General features: G+C 43.0%; 1 protein-coding gene across 7 annotated transcripts in view; it reads left to right on the forward strand.

Annotated features, from left to right (window-relative positions):
- Positions 1-21,546, forward strand: part of LOC137634971 (G protein pathway suppressor 2) — a 219,386-nt gene that overhangs the window by 29,735 nt on the left and 168,105 nt on the right. For all 7 annotated transcript variants that reach the window (XM_068367558.1, XM_068367555.1, XM_068367551.1 and 4 more), the window contains 2 exons: positions 5,487-5,715; positions 11,234-11,390. In XM_068367558.1, the coding sequence (XP_068223659.1) occupies positions 5,487-5,715; positions 11,234-11,390 (386 nt within the window). The remainder of the gene's footprint in view (positions 1-5,486; positions 5,716-11,233; positions 11,391-21,546) is intronic.

A 21,546-nucleotide genomic window follows, 5' to 3' on the forward strand; every position in this document is an offset into this window, starting at 1 on the left:
CAGATGGACTATGGATCTGACCAAGGAACTGGGCCTCCTGGTCAATTTTGAGGAGTCTCAGCTCGTCCCATCCCAGACCATTGTCTACCTGGGTATGGATCTTCAGAGTCGAGCTTTTCGGGCTTTTCCGTCGGCCCCAAGGATCTTCCAAGCCCTAGAATGCATCCAGAGCATGCTGAGAAGGAACCGATGCTCAGTCAGGTAGTGGATGAGTCTAACAGGGACACTTTCATCGCTGGCCCTGTTCATCGTGTTAGGGAGACTCCACCTCCCCCCCTTCAGTATCATCTAGCTGCTTACTGGATAAAGGACATGACGCTAGAGACGGTCTCAGTTCCTGTTTCCGAAGAGAGGAGGTCTTCTCTCGCGTGGTGTAAGAACAGCTTTCTTCTCAAGGAAGTCTACCTTTGGCTGTTCAGAAACCCGACCGCCGTCTCCTCTCGGACGCATCAGACACGGGCTGGGGTGCGACTTTGGACGGACAGGAATGCTCGGGAACATGGAATCAGGAGCAAAGGACACTTCACATCAATTGCAAGGAGTTGTTGGCAGTTCTTCTGGCCTTGATAAACTTCAAGTCCCTCCAGCTTAACAAGGTGGTGGAGGTGGACTCTGACAACACCACAGCCCTGGCTTACATCTTCAAGCAGGGAGGGACTCTTTCGTGGAAGTTGTTCTAGATCGCAAGGGACCTCCTCATCTGGTCAAAAGATCGAAAGCTCACGCTGGTAACGAGGTTCATTCAGGGCGGTATGAATGTCATGGCAGATCACCTCAGCCGGAAGGGTCAGGTCATCCCCACAGAGTGGACCCTTCACAAGAATGTTTGCAGCAGACTTTGGGCCCTGTGGGGTCAGCCAACCATAGATCTGTTCGCTACCTCGATAGCCTAGAGACTCCTGTTGTATTGTTCTCCGATTCCAGACCCAGCAGCAGTTCACGTGGATGCTTTTATGCTGGATTGGTCCCATCTCGACCTGTATGCATTCCCGCCGTTCAAGATTGTCAACAGGGTACTTCAGAAGTTCTCCTCTCGCAAAAGGACACGGCTGACGTTGGTTGGCTCCGCTCTGGCCCGCGAGAGAATGGTTCATAGAGGTACTGCAATGGCTGGTCGACATTCCCAGGACTCTTCCTCTAGGAGTGAACCTTCTACGTCAACCTCACGTAAAGAAGGTACACCCAAATCTCCACGCTCTTCGTCTGACTGCCTTCAGACTTTCGAAAGACTCTCAAGAGCTAGGGGCTTTTCGAAGGAGGCAGCCAGAGCGATTGCCAGAGCAAGGAGAACATCCACTCTCAGAATCTATCAGTCTCAAGGGGAAGTCTTCCGTAGCTGGTACAAGACCAATGCAGTTTCCTCAACCAGTACCACTGTAACCCAGATTGCTGACTTCCTGTTACATCTAAGGAAAGTAAGATCCCTTTCAGCTCCTACGATCAAGGGTTACAGAAGTATGTTGGCAGCGGTTTTCCGCCACAGAGGCTTGGATCTTTCCACCAACAAAGATCTACAGGACCTCCCTAGGTCTTTTGAGACCTCAAAGGAACGTCGGTTGTCCGCTCCAGGCTGGAATCTAGACGTGGTTCTAAGGTTCCTTATGTCATCAAGATTTGAACCTCTCCAATCAGCCTCTTTTTAGGACCTCACATTAAAAACTCTTTTCCTCGTGTGCTTGACAACAGCTAAAAGAGTAAGTGAGATCCACGCCTTCAGCAGGATCATTGTTTTCACATCTGAAACGGCTACATGTTCCTTGCAGCTCGGTTTTTGCTAAACGAGCTTCCTTCACGTCCTTGGCCTAAGTCGTTCGAGATCCCAAGCCTGTCCAACTTGGTGGGGAATGAACTGGAGAGAGTACTTTGCCCAGTTAGAGCTCTTAGGTACTATCTAAAAAGGTCTTAACCTTTACGAGGACAATCAGAAGCCTTATGGTGTGCTATCAAGAAACCTTCTTTTCCAAGGTCTAAGAACTCAGTTTCTTACTATTCAGGCTTCTGATTAGGGAAGCACATTCTCATCTGAAGGAAGAAGACCTTGTTTTGCTGAAGGTAAGGACACATGAAGTGGGAGCTGTGGCTACTTCAGTGGCCTTCAAACAGAACCGTTCTCTGCAGAGTGTTATGGATGCAACCTATTGGAGAAGCAAGTCAGTGTTCGCATCATTCTATCTCAAAGATGTCCAGTCTCTTTACGAGTACTGCTACACCCTGGGACCATTCGTAGCAACGAATGCAGTAGTAGGCGAGGGCTCAGCCACTACATTCCCATAATCCCATAACCTTTTAACCTTTCTCTTGAATACTTTTTATGGGTTGTACGGTCGGCTAAGAAGCCTTCCACATCCTTGTTGATTTGGCGGGTGGTCAATTCTTTCTTGAGAAGCGCCGAGGTTAAAGGTTGTGATGAGGTCCTTCAGTATGGGTTGCAGCCCTTGATACTTCAGCACCTTAGAGTTGTTCAGCCTCCTAAGAGGAACGCTGCGCTCAGTAAGGAAGACGAACTTATTTAAGGCAGAGTAATGGCTCAAGTCGACTTCCTTACCAGGTACTTATAATTTCATTGTTATTTTGAATAACTGATAATATGAAATACGGGATACTTAGCTTCTTGATATACATGTACACTGGTTTTCACCCACCTCCCTGGGTGTGAATCAGCTACATGATTATCGGGTAAGATTAATATTGAAAAATGTTATTTTCATTAGTAAAATAAATTTTTGAATATACTTACCCGATAATCATGATTTAATTGACCCACCCTTCCTCCCCATAGAACCAGTGGACCGAGGAAAAATTGAGGTGGTGTCAACAAGAAGTACTGCAGTACCTGGCCACAGGTGGCGCTTGTGAGTACACCCCCCTCTTGTATAGCGATCGCTGGCGTATCCCTTCCGTAGAATTCTGTCGGGCAACGGAGTTGACAGCTACATGATTATCGGGTAAGTATATTCAAAAATTTATTTTACTAATGAAAATAACATATTTCAGTATTGAAAATTAAACTGCCATTTGTCCTTTAATATTAGTGTGACTTGAGCAAAGCTGAAATAACCGTTAAAGATTTACCAAGGTAATTATAATTACTGGCAGGCTACAGGGAAGCCCTACCCACATGTCAGTAAGCTAGACTCTCCTTTTTAATTTGTCTCCAAGCAGTACACAGGTACTCTTGCTAACTCACATTTTGGCTGTTTTTATCTTTTGGACTTCTCTTTCTAGATTAAAAGATAAGTGTGCAAATAGGCTGTTGTGTTCCTGTAAACCTTGATAAATTAGATAAAAAATACAAGGATCGGCATATCTTCTCCGGATAAGGTGCAAATGTGTGACAGTTTCCTATACAAACCTGCCAGTAAGCTAAGCTCATCGTCTTTATGTCTTTTGCAAGGGGCATGACTGTTCCCTGTGATCCCCTTGGTATGTTTGGCTGCAAGACAATGACAACAACCTGAACTTGAAGAAGTGGGTCTTTTTCAGGCATCGCTAGTGATCTGTCATCGTAGCAATTTTTTTTACCTTCGCCAGGACTTATAAGGCTGCCCTTTCAAGTGTCCTCCCGACTCTTAATTCCATGTTGTTGCTTAAGGATGTGGTATCAGGTGGTGTTACTGCTGCTTTTGAAGAGTTCGGTGTGATCTTTTCTTTTGTGTTAGCTTTGTCACTGGTTTCCAAGAACGTGACCCTGAAGAAGACTGGCAAGTTGTTTAGTAGGTCGGCCAAGGCACTAGCCACCCATTGAGATACTACCGCCAGAGAGTCATTGGGTCTTTTGACTGGCCAGACAATACTACATTGGTTCCTTCTCTCTGGTTACGGCTAATGTTCCCTTTGCCTACACATACACTGAATAGTCTGGGCTATTCTTTACATATTCTCCTCTGTCCTCGTACACTTGACAACTCTGTGATTACCAAACAGTTCTTCTTTGCTCAAGGGGTTAACTACTGCACTGTAATTGGTCAGTGGCTACTTTCCTCTTGGTAAGAGTAGTAGAGACTTTAGCTATGGTAAGCAGCTCTTCTAGGAAAAGGACACTCCAAAATCAAACCATTGTTCTCTAGTCTTGGGTAGTGCCATAGCCTCTGTACCATGGTCTTCCACTGTCCTTGGGTAGAGTTCTCATGATTGAGGGTACACTTGGGCACAATATTCTTTGTTATTTCTCTAACTTTTTTTTTTTTTAAAGATGTATTTTAATGTTGTTACTGTTCTTAAGGTATTTTATATTAATTGTTTATTACTTCTCTTGTAGTTTGTTTATTTCTTTATTTCCTTTCCTCACTGGGTTCTTTTCCCTGTTGGAGCCCTTGGGCTCATAGCATCTTTTGCTTTTTCAACTAGGCTTGCAGCCTGGCTAGTAATAATGATAATAATAATTAGTAGTATGTGCAGTCGTCCTCCTCTTGTAGTTCTTGCTTCTCCTTTGCCCCATCTTTGTTAGATTCTTGAGATGTTGCTATTTCTAAGAAGAAAAAGATACTCTCAAAGAATGCCAGAAAGATCAGTTGATAGAAGGTCGTGTGAAACTTGGACTGATCTCTCCCTGCAAATGAGTGAGAGACAGTGCAGTACAGAGAACCATCCCAGACTGGAAGGGAGTGATACAAAGGTTTACGCTTCCGTTATTGGTGCTCTGTCTCATACTGAACCGAGCAAGCAGACTGTTGGTGGGCATGAATGTAGAGCCTTTCCTTTCCCCTTTTCTTGGACGCTTGACTGATCTCTCTTTCGAAAGAGAGAGAAAAAGAAGCATTGCCGTACTGAGAACCAACCCAAACGAGGAAGGTGTCTCAGTGCGTAGTATAGGGGCTTACTCTTCTGCTATTTGTGCTCTGTCTTGTACTAAACTGACCACGTTCACTGTCAGTCTAGATGAATGGGTCGTGGTCGTTCTCAGCGTGCATTTTCTCCTTGTGACCCTCAGACCACCAGGGATGCGCCCCCGCATTTGCTCGTAAGTGAGTCTTTCTCATCATGGACAGCCCACTCAGCAGGAGATTCCCGCACTCTTGGATGACTGGGATCAGGAAGAATTGACCACCTAGGATTGGGCTGAGCTCTTTCACGAGCACCAAGGATGAGTCTTATTAAAAGTCGATGGGTTGTATTCCTATAGGGACAAATACAATTTTTAAAAAGTAATTGGTATCTTTCCTAACTACACAAATCCGAGTCTTTTAAGTAAGACTGCCCATCTTAATCACCCAAGGTCAAGGTCAAAGTAAGGGTTGCTTTATCTCCTTTAAATTTGAAATGGTCTTTCCAGGTTCGCTGATGTGATACTCCTATTAAAGGACGGGTTTGTTTAGCTGAGAAAAATACAAATTAGCATTTTTTTTCCATTTTAGATTTTTGTTAACGGGAGATTTCGATTATTGTTGCCATTTGTAAATCTTTTGTTATGGAGATAATAGTTTTGTTTTTAAGTAGTAAAGTAACTAAAGGACTGCCTAATTAGTATGTTTCAAATATTTATTTAGAACAAGAAGCAGATGCTGAAGAAGAAAGACTTCGCAAAGAACGGGAAAACAGGAAGAAGCAGCATGCCATGACCTTGGAAGAAACTAGAGAAAAGTTGTCTCAGATGGAACAAGATTTAACAAACCTAAAAAATCAGAAGCATCAACTTTTTCAAGAATTAAAAGTAGTCCTCAATGAAGACGCAACACGGAAGCGAGCCCAGCAGCAACAAAACAATTATTTAAAAGAGTTAGTAATCTATATACAGTATAAAGAAAGGTCTCTCTCTCTCTCTCTCTCTCTCTCTCTCTCTCTCTCTCTCTCTCTCTCTCTCTCTCTCTCTCTCTCTCTTTTATGGATTATGGAACGAGTAAAACCAATTGTTTCCCCATGGGAGTCATTAATTCAGAGGGGGTAGGGGAGCTGAGCTAATTTTCAGCAAGATTAGGTAATGATTATACAAGGTAGAATCATGAGTATTTAATGTGCACACCACATGAAATAGTTACCAAATGCAGTGAGTGTCTTTAGAAGACAAATAAATTTGTCTTTGTTCCTACTCTATTACAAACCATCAGGTTTTAATAGAAGTATGATATTGGTGAATCTTGAAACGGCTGTTTAAACTACTAACGAGGTGATTTTATTTGCTGCCCACCCGACAATCAGCGCAGCTTTCGCTTTGATTCTGGATGTAAGATAGTATAGACGTACTTCCCTCTTGCCTCACAAATTGGTTTAATCTTTTTCTTTTTCTTAGGCTGAATAAATGGGAGGCATATTACCCTCCATCCACTTCCTCCCCTCCACATTTGAAAGACACTTAGGGAAGAAGACAAAGATATGTAGTCATTCTCTGGATAAACTTTAAATCTGTTACATTGTCTGTGTAAAGCTGCCGTTATTCACAACAGACTTGTTCATGCTTGGCGGTATGTCTGTTGCTGGTCATTCCTTCGCTAGTGTGGCCCTACAATGATGACGATAACGTAAGCTAAGAAAGTTGGCATTCCTTAGATATCATTAGTGTTCATCGGAGGAAGGGTGTTTTTCTGCCACAGAGTGTTTTAGGGAAGGGGTGCCGCCCTTCTTTCCCAGAAGAGTGTTCCCGAACCTTGAATGGCGCTAATGGCATACCACCTGGTAATATTATCTCTTTGAAAAGTCTCCTGTGACCTTTAGCCCCTTTGGTGCATTGTCATTGGCTTACATGACCTTGTAGAATTGGAACTTAAAATTCCTTCTTTTCCTCTCTCCTCTGCCTCATCTTTAGAGTCTTCATGCTGCCACTTTTAGAAGAAGAACAAGTAGAAGACCTCTTCGAAGAAATTCAGGAAGACCGATCAATAGGAGTAGTGTGAGGGTGGACCTCGATTGATCTTTCCTCACATGGGAGAACCAACCCACCTCAGGGAGGTTCTCGGTATGGAGCACAGGTGCTTATACACCTGCTAGCACCTACCTACCTCCTCCTCCTTTTGGACAGTCAACTGATCTCTCTCTCTCTCTCTCTCTCTCTCTCTCTCTCTCTCTCTCTCTCTCTCTCTCTCTCTCTCTCTCTCTCTCTCTCTCTCTCTCTCTCTCAAGTGAGAAAAAGAGAAAAGCTGTGACTGCCATAAACTATCCCACACTTGGAAGAAGTATGGGGATGCACTGCTCCAGCAACCTATGCTCGGTTGGGATGAAGGACACTGCCTTTCTCCCCACTTTCCTGGACCATCTCGCTCTCTCTCAGGTGTTACTACTTTCTTCTACGTGGATGATATATCAAGATTGCCGTGACCATAACATCAGTATTCTTAATTTTTTCCTTAATTTTTTACCATTGTAAACCTACTCTTTGTTTTTAATACGTCTGCCTACCCCTACAGAATATCTTAACTTTTGCTGTCGTTTTCTCATTTCTCATGTAACTTTATCCTTTGTCTCTTCAGCAGTCAGCTTGTACTGTATAGTGCTTGGTAAATTTCTAAGGCTAACAAAGAATGCTATTTTTACTTTTTTATTGTTGGAGATTATGACTTTGGCGACAGAAACCTTGAGTTTGGGAAACATTTTGTCGTTGTTTATATTTTTTATTATTATTATTATTGTTGTTATTAGTAACTAGACTACTGGGTCCTATTCTTAAACCTTTAGACATGAATGATTTGCTTTTGATTTGAACCTGAAAGAGGAAGACTGAAGTATTAAAGCTAGTTGGAAATCAATCGAAGGGATTAGACAAAGAGTGAATGACAGGAAGCGATGCACCTGTAGCTGAAATAAAGTTGCAAAGAACCTTCAGTATAACCTTTAGTTTCCTATTCAAGGCAGATTGTAAATTATAACCCCTCCTATTCAACTATGCAAGGCATATTACAAACTATAACCCCTCATGTTGATTGATGTTTATAGTACATTCTCTATTAAAACTTTCTATCTTGCTGACCTTGACTTAACTATTCTTGTTCCTTGGTCACTTGGTCAAGGGAACATGCTCAATCATTAGAAATGTCTTATTTTGTGATACATGTCTTTTAGACATCAAGTAATTCCTGTGCTTCCTTACTTCAAACGAATATTTTTTTCTTATCTTATGCTAAAAAATCTGTAACAACAAGAAGTACAGTTTTTTTTTCATTTCACACTGCATTTGTTATCTTGTCTAATTGGAAAAACTTTGCATATCAAATTTACTCATATTTCTAAGCCTTTCTAGTTCTATTTTTCTACTGCTTTGCTTCTAGTGTATTTGATAACACTAGTAAGACTCTTATAGTTCTTCCTTCTTAGCAGACCGTTAGGCTTTAATTCATGTTCCACTAATGATCAATATGCTGGTGGATTGTTTCTGTTGTTTTGTTGTTTTATGTAATCTCAGAAGTACAGGGTGGTTTTAGAAGAGGTAGGGGTTGTACGAATCAGATTTTTACAGTTAGGCAGATATGCGAAAAATATTTAGCAAAAGGTAAGGAGGTGTATGTTACGTTTATGGATCTGGAGAAAGTGTATGATAGAGTTGATAGGGAAGCAATGTGGAATGTGATGAGGTTATATGGAGTTGGTGGAAGGGGTTTGCAAGCAGTGAAAAGTTTCTACAAAGGTAGTAAAGCATGTGTTAGGATAGGAAATGAAGTGAGCGATTGGTTTCCGGTGAGAGTGGGCTGAGACAGGGATGTGTGATGTCGCCGTGGTTGTTTAACTTGTATGTTGATGGAGTGGTGAGAGAGGTGAATGCTCGAGTGCTTGGACGAGGATTAAAACTGGTAGACGAGAATGACCATGAATGGGAGGTAAATCAGTTCTTGTTTGCGGATGATACTGTACTGGTTGCAGACGCGGAAGAGAAGCTTGGTCGATTAGTGACAGAATTTGGAAGGGTGTGTGAGAGAAGGAAGTTGAGAGTTAATGTGGGTAAGAGTAAGGTTATGAGACGTACGAGAAGGGAAGGTGGTGCGAGGTTGAATGTCATGTTGAATGGAGAATTACTTGAGGAGGTGGATCAGTTTAAGTACTTGGGGTCTGTTGTTGCAGCAAATGGTGGAGTGGAAGTAGATGTACATCAGAGAGTGAATGAAGGATGCAAAGTGTTGGGGTCAGTTAAGGGAGTAGTAAAAAATGAAGGTTGGGCATGAATGTAAAGAGAGTTCTGTATGAGAAAGTGATTGTACCAACTGTGATGTATATATCTGAGTTGTGGGGAATGAAAGTGATGGAGAGACAGAAATTGAATGTGTTTGAGATGAAGTGTCTAAGGAGTGTGGCTGGTGTATCTTGAGTAGATAGGGTTAGGAACGAAGTAGTGAGGGTGAGAACAGGTGTAAGAAATGAGTTAGCAGCTAGAGTGGATATGAATGTATTGAGGTGGTTTGGCCATGTTGAGAGAATGGAAAATGGCTGTCTGCTAAAGAAGGTGATGAATGCAAGAGTTAATGGGAGAAGTACAAGAGGAACGCCAAGGTTTAGGTGGACAGATGGAGTCAAGAAAGCTCTGGGTGATAGGAGGATAGATGTGAGAGAGGCAAGAGAGCGTGCTAGAAATGGGAATGAATGGCGAGCGATTGTTACGCAGTTCCGGTAGGCCCTGCTGCTTCCTCCGGTGCCTTGGATGACCTTGGAGGTAGCAGCAGTAGGGGATTCAGCATTATGAAGCTTCATCTGTGGTGGATAATGTGGGAGGGTGGGCTGTGGCACCCTATGAGTACCAGCCGAACTCGGTTGAGTCCCTTGTCAGGCTGGGAGGTACGTAGAGAGGAGAGGTCAACTTTTCTGTTTCATTTGTTTGATGTCGGCAACCCCCCAAAATTGGAGGAAGTGCCTTAGTATATGTATGTATAAGTTGCAAACTCTGGGTCTATGATGCAGAATTTGTAAGTATGGTGTATGCTGATGTCATTGTTTGGAACAAATCTCTAAGCTTAACTTTGTCCTTATGTACATTCAATTTCTTGAAATGTAATATTCATTATTTACAAAATTGATTTTATTTTTATTAATTAGTTAAAGTTTATATGCTTAGAGGTGTGGCCATTTGAGACTTATAATTATTCTTTCCCATTGAAGGCTATTATCAACGGTTTCTTTTTCCAAAACATGGCATTAGGCCATGTATAGTGCACTCTAGACATTATTAAAGGCTTCTGCAGTTATCATTTAGCCCACAGCTACATTACTTTCTCCATTTTACTTTCAAGAGCACACATTTGCTCTCCTCTTACCTATTAGATGTCCAGCTTCTCTAAAATTTACTTCTTTTTCAGTTCTCACCTCTCCATGAAGAGCAAATCATAATAGTCTTAAAATAGGACTCATTGGTCTCATTAAACTACTTTATATTAATACATACATACATACACCAAGGCACTTCCCCCAATTTTGGGGGGTAGCCGACATCAACAAAGAAACAAAAACAAATAAAATTTATATTAATAATGCTAGTAAAGTATAGTTTTCTAACTTCTTTGTTTTGCTTCAATTTTTCAAGGGCTTATTTAAAAGCAAATTTTTTGGTCTAGCCCTAGAAAAGTCTTGCAAGATGCAACTTGATTATCTGCTTGAAATACCATAGAAAGTATCCTAACTTGGGAAGGAAATTTTGCTGGTATATTTCAATGAATTTTCCTGTCACCAAGTCAGATAATGTTATTTTATAACCTGAATTGTTTTTTGCCTTTAAAAATTATGTTTTACAGTGAACCCTCGCTACTTCGCGGTTCGACCATCTCGGATTCACCACTTCGCGGATTTTTTTCATAACCCATATATATATACATATTGGTAATAACAAAATCAACATACTGTACTGAATAATCAATTTAATCGATGCAAAAACTAACCTATACACAGATGTGTACAGTAAATGCGTTTGTTTCTTCATTATGATCAGAGAAACGTAAACAAAACATTGGTTGCCATTTTTTATCGTGCTTTTTGGCGTGTTTAGGAAACGCATGATATAAAATCGCCTTTAATATTTGTGCCTGTTTTAGTTTAGGGTACTGTAGTACATGCATTAGGTGTTTTGTACATTAAAGGGTAGTTTGTTAACAGTACTACGTACAAGGGAAGGTTTTAAAAGTCTGAATATACATGTTAAATAAATAGGTAAATATGGTGTCACTACTTCACGGATTTTCACCTATCGCGGCCGGGTCTGGAACCTATCTACCGCGATAAACGTGGGTTCACTGTATGTACATTATTTGAAAGAGGATGACGTTATCTTTTAAGTATCATCTTGATTATCTCCATGTGTCTATGACTTCTAATGTTTTATCATTTTCAGTGAAATGATGGCCGTTCATTCTTACTCACATGGTGCTATTCCTTTGGGCGGTCACCCTCAAATGCTTTTCCAGTCAAGCATTGTGTCTGGGAGAGGTCCACTTCCCATGCATGGGTACAAAGTCCCACCCTCGCAGCCACAGCCCTTATTAACGCAAGTATGTAATTTTATATTGCAGTATTTCCTTTCATATCATATTAAAGAAGAAAGTATTGTGTACATTTTAGTTTTTAATTTCACCATATTGTATTTTCTTCTGTATTGTATAGTTTACCTACTTCATAATAACCCTTTTACCCCCAAAGGACGTACTGGTACGTTTCACAAAAGCCATCCCTTTACCCCCATGGACGTACCAGTACGTCCTTGCAAAAAAATGCTATAAAAATTTTTTTTTTCATATTTTTGATAATTTTTTTTTAGAAAATTCAGGCATTATCCAAGAGAATTAGACCAACCTGACCTCTCTATGACAAAAATTACGGCTATTAAAGCAATTTAAAAAATATATACTGCAAAATGTGCTGGAAAAAAAATAACCCCATGGGGGTTAAGAGTTGGAAATTTCCAAATAGCCTGGGGGTAAAAGGGTTAAAGAAGAAAGTATTGTGTACAATTTAGTTTTTAATTTCACCATATTGTATTTTCTTCTGTATTGTATAGTTTACCTACTTCATAATAACTTGCTTCTTTTATATGAGAACAACTACAGATTTAATTTACTTATACAACAAGAAGAAACTCTTATGAGACTCATTTTTTATGGAATAATAATTGGTATCTTACTGGAAGTTCACCGTTGAAATTTATGTAACCTTATATATGATAGCATTTTTTTTTTTACTCTTATTTGGCTCTTGACAATGATTCCAAAATTTTCTTTCCTTTAAAGTAAGTTATTTAACACTGATGAGATCCATGAGAAGTTTTGTTACTTTAAAATGCTGGTTTACAGCTTTGCAAAATCTCTTTACCCAATAATTCAATGGAAGAGAAGTTGTGTTTTGCTTAATTTATTGCCCTTTCTCAAATATTACAATCACTTTGTTTTAGAATACAGTACAATTAAGACATTATTTCAATAGCTGTTCTCAAAGAATAATTTTGGTGTATGCCTTTGGAGAATTTGTAACCATCCTCCATTATCACTGAAAGCCACAGTATTTTTGCAGAGGTGAAAGGCATGTTTGAGAAGATTGCAATGGAAGATGTCTGAGATTAATCTTTGGGCATCTACAGTACAGTTGACTCCTTTATCAACTGGGGTCTGGAGACCAGTCATTAGCCTCGCCCATGAACCAGTTTGTACAGCAATCACATTCAGGATGGAAAGGTTACAAAGTTTACTGAGGTCCACCAGAGAAGGAGACTTAATGCTTTCGAATTGAAGGATGTTCTCTTCCAAGTTCCAATTTATCAGTTCTCTCGAAAGTATCTGGTTCTTCCATAACGAAATGGTGTATCAGTTCAAGACCCTGTGTTTTGTACTGTGCCCTACAGTACATCCTAGGCATTCATCCAAGTGTTCACACCAGTGGCGGCTTTGATCCCACTCTTACGGGATACATCTTTACAGGTATCGAGGATTGATTGATCCTGGCCTCTTCAAAGAGGCAGTTACTACAAAATTGAGATTGCCTTCTTACCTTTTTTGGCAATCTGGGAATTTTGATAAATTAGAAATCTAATCTCACACGTAAGCAGAGGTTGAAGTATCTGGGCATGCTGATAGACAGCACCGAGGAGAATCTCTCTTATCAGGCGACTGCATCAGTAATCTTGTAGAGGTAGCGCAACTTTGTAAAGCTCACGGTGAATCGACCTATTCACCACATGGCTAAATAATAAGCTCCCGGTGCCCTATTCTTCCTTCTAGATCTTTGGGCAGTGTATGAGGATGCTTTCCAACACCTGTGGGATTATCTCGATGCCTATTCCTAATCATATTCGCTCTGATTGCATTAACCGAATGTTGATCACACCAGGTATTAGATGAACTTGGTTACTCCAAGATGTCCACAAGCCGAATGGTATCCCAATCTGTTAGCATCTCTAGCGCAGATTGTGAACTTATTCATTGATCTTCTCCAAGATTCATGGCTCTGAAAGGTTACTGCTCAGCCTTGAGCCTTGTCTTCTGACATTAGAGCATAGACCTCTTCTCGTTGGGAAAGTTGTCTAAGTGTATGAAGATCTTTGAGCAGTCTAACCCACCCCAGACCTCAAGCGGTAACTGTAGTGTGACCTATATTCTTTAGTCTCTTACACTTTCCCTATATGAGCCTTTGAGGTCATCAGTCAGTGATGTGACTATTAAGACTGCTTTTGTTCCTTCGCGTATACAAATATTTCGTCCTTTGAAGAAAAATATTGTTTTCATCAAGAGCTGGAATAGTCGTTGAAATTGATAACAGGGTAGTTAAAGACAGTTGGTGAGCAAGGACAAGAAGCCCGGCCCCTCTATTGGTTGGAAGTTCTTCACTCTTTGTTTTGGCTGCAACAACTACGGATGTACTGTTGAACCTTTAATCAAAATTTTCAGTTGCCTTTCTTTTTGGAAGTGAATGTTGGCTGTTAATTGCTTTGGATGTGAAGCAATAGATTCATACTTGGGAAGGGAAGAATGGACTTTGTAACTTGTTTTTGTTAAAAATTCCTATACAGTAGGGTCCCGAATTATGCGAGAATTTGGTCGATTAATGACCTCGTGTAAATAGAAAATCGCGAATTTCGAAACACACAACTAACAGAAATAATTCCATTGCGGCCATGGCAACCAGCAATTTGCCTATTCAAATGTGTTTACTACCCATTTCCAATACTTTCTTTGTACTATACTGTATTTCTTTATAATATCAAATTGTTCTTGTAAATAAATAAAACATTTAATATACTTTAAAGTTCTAATAACTTGAAAAATGGTTAAAATTACAACCAGGATAGGTGTAAACACCATATATTTCCCGTTATAACACAACCCAAAATACAGACAAATTTTAATGTTTGTCATATCTATTGTATAATACAACTGGTGAATAGCAAAACCATCACTCTATAGACTAGCTTGTTGTATGATTGAAAATCCAGAATTATCAAAATAAAGGCGATTTTATATCATGCGTTTCCTAAACACGCTAAAAAGCACAATAGAAAACGACAACCAAGGTTTTGTTTACGTTTATCTCTGATCACAACGAAGAAACAGACGCATTTATACATCTGTGTTTTTGAATTGACAGCAATTTTACCAAGTATAGATTATATGTTGAATTTGTTATTACCAATGTTCTAATTATTTTTTATTAGAACTTTCAAATAAATGAAATGAATGCCATTTATGAAATGTTTTTCTTTATGATGCCGCCTGAAACGGAAACCTTCCATTTGTTTACGCTCCATCTTCGATCATAATAAACAAACGAATGCATTAAACACACATGATCTAAGTCATAACTAATGATGTTACAAACATTTAGTAAACATTATGTTATTACAAATATTTTACTTACCGTATCCATATAAATTCCTAAATTCGTAGCAAAGCTGGAAATTTTTTTTTCCTTATGCGTTTAATCCACAATAGCAAACTGCCGCTAATGACAGAGTGATAACTTACGATAATTCTAAACTGTTACGAAAGATAATTGTCCTTTCCATATCCAAAATACTTTTCCTAACTTCAGTTATAAGTCAACCTGTACCCACCTCAATTATGGATCCATATGCAAAAAAGGTAAAAGAAGAAAGTACTAGGCCTATTTTTAAAGTCACCGAACAATTAGGTTACCGCTATAACGTTCGATGTGAGAGAAGAGAGAGAGAGAGAGAGAGAGAGAGAGAGAGAGAGAGAGAGAGAGAGAGAGAGAGAGAGAGAGAGAGGGGGATGGTTTTAAAGTACTAAACAATAAATATGATAGGTTATAACACATTGGTGTTTATGTAATATTAACTGTATAGATGGTTTGAATAAGTTAAGAAATGGTGTAAACAATTTTTTTCAATATTAAACTTACCCGATAATCATGTAGCTGTCAACTCCGTTGCCCGACAGAATTCTATGGAGGGATACGCCAGCTATCACAATACTAGAAGGGGGTGTACTTACCAGCGCCACCTGTGGCCAGGACTATAGTACTTCTTGTTGACACCTCCTCAATTTTTCCTCTGTCGTGCTTCCGGCAAGACGTTCTGGGATACGCTTATGATCTTCGAGTATTTTCACGGCTTTTGGTGAAGTATTCTCTCAGATTTCGGCTGTCGCTTTACTGGAAAACTTCTATATTAGCTTAGATAGCTATTATTTAGTCCTGATTAAACGGTTAACGATCTTTTGCTTGATTTTGAAACCCCACTTGGCTAACTCTTTTGATTCAAGATGTCTGACATTTCACAAGCCCCCACCCATAGACGATGTAGGTCTTGTAATAGGCGTATTCCGAAGGCCTCGGTAGATCCTCACACCGCTTGTTCTGACTGTAGGGAAAGACCCTGTCAGTTAGAAGATCGATGTGAGGAATGCGCCGGACTTTCGGAACTTGATTTTGTCCGTCTTCTTAAGTATTCAACCAAGTTAGAGAGAGAGAGAGTTAGGAGGAGTTCTTCTCACTCTTCACTTTTTTCCTCACCTCATGATCCCCTACCTTTTCCTACCCCTGTAGTGGCTACCCCCGAACCTACTATTTGCCCTCAGCCTGATATGTCTGTTGTTTTGCGTGCCATTCAGGCCTTAGGTGACAAAGTAGAGTCAGTGGTTAGTGATCATAAGTCTCTTATGGCCGAAGTCAAGGAACTTAAGGTCAAGAGTGCAGTGGGTGGAATTAGTGCCAGTGCTGTGACGAGTGCTAGTGTCAGTGCAGTGCCAAGTGCTAGTGTCAGTGTCAGTGTGGTGCGTGAGGATACTTCTGTGCGTGCCAGTCGTCCTCCCAGTCCGGGACCTCTTGCAAGCTCCCAAGCCCAGGGGAGAAGCAATGTCGAAGGGCAAAAGGGTTCGGCAGGCCTTGATCGGCGCACAGAAGTATCCTCGGTGGTTGCGGGCGTGTCTTCCAGAGACCGTCACTCCCACCTGCAGACGATTGAGCCCGTCTTTTACTCGTCTGCTGATCAATTGTCAGGGAAGAAACGCTGGACTCAGGTCTCAAGACCACTCAAACGCAGAGTCCAGACCTCAAGAACTCAACCGGGCTGCAGTCATTGGATCAGCTCTGACTCGCCGCAGTCATCAGTTGAATGCACTCCGCCTAAGAGGAGTAAGGTTCTGCCACAACAGATCTCTGCTGTTAAGGCTTTACCTCAGCAGACCTTAGTGTCTGCCGACCCCAAGTTGACTCTACTGCAGTCCATGCAGTCACAACTTGCGGTCTTGATGCGTGAGTGTCAGGCTGAGAAGGTTACACCTCCTCCTGCGTTCGCTCCGCTTGACCGCAGTACTGCCTGCCAGGCGTACGATGTTGAGGCTCCTCAGGATACCTTACCACGTTCTGAGTTTACTGTTTCCAGTGGTGTGCAGCTCCCTCCGCCTTCCTTAAGGCAACCTCAGCAATGGGAACAGGAAGCTTATACCTTACTTCCTCCGCTTCCACTTGCAGTTCCACCAGTGAGGCAACACTCTCTTGAGGTACAACAACCTCTCCCATCCATGAGTCAGTCTCCTCAGCTCTCGCTGCAGCGAGCTCAACCCTCCTCAAGGCAAGCACAACACCTTAGCCTTGCGCCTCAGGAACCTCAACTCGCGAGACAATTACTGTGTTCTGCGCAGCCACTTCCTCATCGCTCACAGCTCACACCTCAGGAACCTCAACTCGTTCCTCAGGAACTTGCTACTGCGCATCCGCCAACCACTCAGCAAGCGCAACCCTTGAGTTCAGACACTCATGCTAGGAGTCAGCCTCCTCCACCCATGCGCCTACCTTCTGCTACTTCTTTTGATCAGCCTTTGCAGTCTGAGCCTCAGGTGTTCCCTCAACAGAGTCTTGAAGAGGAAACCACAAATATTGTTGTTCCAGCTCGTGCTGACTCTGCTGTTCAGCATACCTTACCGATCTCTTCGCTACACTCTGGTGATGAGGCGTCTGATGATGAGGCGGCACACCTGGATCCCTCATCAGACGTGGATGAATCCAAGTCTTCTCCACCTTCTATTGACTTTCGTAAGGTCTTGGCTCTGTTTAGGGAGGTATACCCAGACCACTTTGTCTCTGCTATCCCCCGCTCTCCGCCATCTGAGTTTTCGCTGGGTATGCAGCCAGCTAAGTCTACTTATACTAAGCTAGTCCTAGCAAGGTCCTCTAAGAGAGCGTTAAGGATCTTAGGGGAGTGGTTGCAGACTAAGCAACACCTTGGAAAGACTTCGTTCATGTTTCCTCCGACTAAGCTCACTTCTAAAGCGGGCGTTTGGTATGCCACAGGAGAGGAACCAGGCTTGGGAGTACCTGCCTCTGCCCAGGCTGACTTCTCAAGTCTGGTAGACTCGCCTCGTAGAACAGCAATGAGGCGCTCTAAGGTTTGCTGGACCTTCTCAGACCTTGATCACTTCCTGAAGGGTGTTTTTAGAGCATTTGAGATGTTCAACTTCCTAGACTGGTGCCTGGGGGCCCTCAGCAAGAAGACCTCCCCTGCGGACAAGGATTCTGCCATGCTATTAATGTCCTGCATGGATAAGGCCATTAGAGATGGATCTGGCGAGCTTGCTTCGATGTTTGTGTCAGGGGTTCTTAAGAAAAGGGAACAGCTATGTACCTTCCTTTCCTCCAGCATCACACCTTGTCAAAGGTCTCAACTCCTTTTCGCTCCGCTCTCGAAGTTCCTCTTCCCCGAAGAGCTTGTTAAGGACTTGTCTGCTGCCCTGATACAAAAGGACACACATGATCTTGTGGCCTCATCGGCTCGTAAGACTAAGGTTGCTACCTCAGTCCCCAGGACTTATCGCACCCCAGTAGCTGATACTCCTGCTACGAGGTTCATACCGCCCTTTCGTGGTAGAGCCCCCAGCCGAGGAAGCTCCCGTCCAGACTCTTCCAGGAGCAAGTCTAGGAAAAGTTCCAAGGCTTCTAAAGGAAAAAACTGACTCTCCGCATCTCCAGACAGCAGTAGGAGCCAGACTCAAGATCTTCTGGCAAGCCTGGGAAAAGAGAGGTGCAGACGCCCAGTCTGTCAGTTGGCTGAGGGAGGGTTACAGGATACCATTCTGCCGCAAACCCCCTCTGACCACATCTCCCATCAACCTCTCTCCCAACTACAAAGAAGAGGACAAGAGGCTAGCGTTGCACCAGGAGGTGTCGCTCCTTGTACAGAAGAAGGCAGTGGTTATAGTCCGGGACCATCAATCCCCGGGCTTCTACAACCGTCTCTTTCTGGTGGCCAAGAAGACAGGAGGTTGGAGACCGGTGCTGGACGTCAGCGCGCTCAATGCGTATGTCACCAAGCAGACGTTCACGATGGAGACGACGAAGTCGGTCCTAGCAGCGGTCAGGCAGGAGGACTGGATGGTCTCGTTGGACCTGAAAGATGCCTACTTTCACGTTCCTATTCATCCAGACTCCCAACCTTTCCTGAGATTGGTTTTTGGAAAGGTTGTCTACCAATTCCAAGCCCTGTGTTTTGGCCTAAGCACAGCTCCTATGGTGTTTACGCATCTGATGAGGAATATAGCAAAATTCCTCCACTTATCGGACATCAGAGCCTCCCTTTACTTAGACGACTGGCTGTTGAGAGCCTCCACGAGTCGTCGCTGTCTGGAGAGTCTCAACTGGACTTTGGACTTAATCAGAGAACTGGGTCTGTTAGTCAACATAGAAAAGTCTCAGCTCATTCCCTCCCAATCCATTGTGTACCTGGGAATGGAGATTCGGAGTCAGGATTTTCGGGCTTTTCCATCGGCCCCAAGGATAAGCCAAGCCCTAGATTGCATCATGAGCATGCTGAAGAGGAGCAGTTGCTCGGTGAGACAGTGGATGAGTCTCACAGGGACCCTTTCATCGCTGGCCCTGTTCGTCGAGCTAGGGAGACTCCACCTCCGCCCTCTTCAATTCCATCTTGCAGCTCATTGGGACAAGGGTTTGACTCTCGAAGCAGTCTCTATCCCAGTCACCAAAGAGATGAAGACCACTCTCTTGTGGTGGAAGACCAATCTCCTTCTCAGGGAGGGCCTATCGTTGGCTATTCAGACCCCCAATCTTCATCTCTTCTCAGATGCATCGGACTCGGGCTGGGGTGCGACCTTGAACGGACGGGAATGCTCGGGAACGTGGAACGAGGAACAGGGAACGCTCCACATCAACTGCAAGGAGCTACTAGCAGTTCATTTAGCCCTGCTGAACTTCAAGTCCCTCCTGCTAGGCAAGGTGGTGGAGGTGAACTCAGACAACACCACAGCCTTGGCTTACATCTCCAAGCAAGGAGGGACCCATTCGAGGAGCCTATACGAGATCGCAAGGGACCTCCTCATTTGGTCAAGAAGTCAAAACCTCACTTTAGTCACGAGGTTCATTCAGGGCAACATGAACGTCTCAGCAGATCGCCTAAGCAGAAGGAATCAGGTCATTCCCACGGAATGGACCCTCCACAAGAGTGTGTGCAACAGACTTTGGACCTTGTGGGGTCAACCTACCATAGATCTGTTTGCCACCTCCATGACCAAGAGACTTCCGCTGTACTGTTCCCCAGTTCCAGACCCTGCAGCAGTTCATGTGGATGCTTTTCTGCTGAACTGGTCCCATCTCGACCTTTACGCATTTCCACCGTTCAAGATAATAAACAAAGTCCTTCAGAAGTTCATCTCGCACGAAGGGACACGGCTGACGCTGGTTGCTCCCCTTTGGCCTGCAAGAGAATGGTTCACAGAGGTACTTCAATGGCTAGTCGACGTCCCCAGGACTCTACCTCTAAGAGTGGACCTTCTACGTCAACCTCACGTAGACAGGTTGCACCCAAACCTCCACGCTCTTCGGCTGACTGCCTTCAGACTGTCGAAAGATTCGCTAGAGCTAGAGGCTTTTCGAAGGAGGCAGCCAGCGCGATTGCCAGAGCAAGAAGGGTTTCCACTCGTAGAGTCTACCAATCTAAGTGGGAAGTCTTCCGGAGCTGGTGTAGAGCCAATGCAGTATCCTCTACCAATACCTCTGTGACCCAAATAGCTGACTTCCTATTACATCTTAGGAATGAGAGATCCCTTTCAGCCCCTACGATTAAAGGGTACAGGAGTATGTTGGCTTCAGTTCTCCGCCACAGAGGTTTGGACCTTTCTTCCAACAAGGACCTTCAAGACATCCTTAAGTCTTTTGAGACTTCTAAAGAGCGTCGTCTATCCACTCCAGGCTGGAACCTAGACGTAGTCTTAAGGTTCCTTATGTCACCTAGGTTCGAACCTCTCCAGTCAGCTTCCTTCAAGGACCTTACCCTCAAGACTCTTTTTCTCGTCTGCCTTGCAACAGCTAAGAGAGTCAGTGAGGTTCATGCCTTCAGCAAGAACATTGGTTTCACGACCGAATCTGCAACATGTTCTTTTCAGCTCGGATTCTTAGCTAAGAACGAACTTCCTTCACGTCCTTGGCCTAGATCGTTTGAAATACCTAGCCTCTCCAACATGGTAGGTAACGAACTAGAGAGAGTTCTTTGCCCTGTCAGAGCTCTCAAGTATTATCTTAATAGGTCTAAACCTATTCGAGGACAGTCAGAAGCCTTATGGTGTGCCATCAAGAAACCTTCGAGGCCCATGTCCAAGAACGGGGTTTCGTATTATATAAGGCTTCTGATTAGAGAAGCCCATTCTCACTTAAAGGAGGAAGACCTTGCGTTGCTGAAGGTAAGGACCCACGAAGTAAGAGCCGTAGCTACTTCGATGGCCTTTAATAAAAACCGTTCTCTGCAGAGCATAATGGATGCAACCTATTGGAGGAGCAAGTCAGTGTTTGCATCATTTTATCTTAAAGATGTCCAGTCTCTTTACGAGAACTGCTACACCCTGGGACCATTCGTAGCAGCGAGTGCAGTAGTAGGTGAGGGCTCAGCCACTACATTCCCTTAATCCCATAACCTTTTTTAACCTTTCTCTTGAATGCTTTTATTGTTGTTTTTATGGTTGTTACGGTAGGCTAAGAAGCCTTCCGCATCCTTTTGATTTGGCGGGTGGTCAATTCATTCTTGAGAAGCGCCTGGGTTAGAGGTTGTGTAGAGGTCCTTTAGTAGGGGTTGCAGCCCTATATACTTTAGCACCTTTGAGTTGATTCAGCCTCCAAGAGGAACGCTGCGCTCAGTAAGGAAGACGAACTTAAAAAAGAGGCAGAGTAACGGTTCAATTCGACTTCCTTACCAGGTAC

This window comes from Palaemon carinicauda, chromosome 45, assembly GCF_036898095.1.
Source record: "Palaemon carinicauda isolate YSFRI2023 chromosome 45, ASM3689809v2, whole genome shotgun sequence".
NCBI lineage: Eukaryota > Metazoa > Arthropoda > Malacostraca > Decapoda > Palaemonidae > Palaemon > Palaemon carinicauda.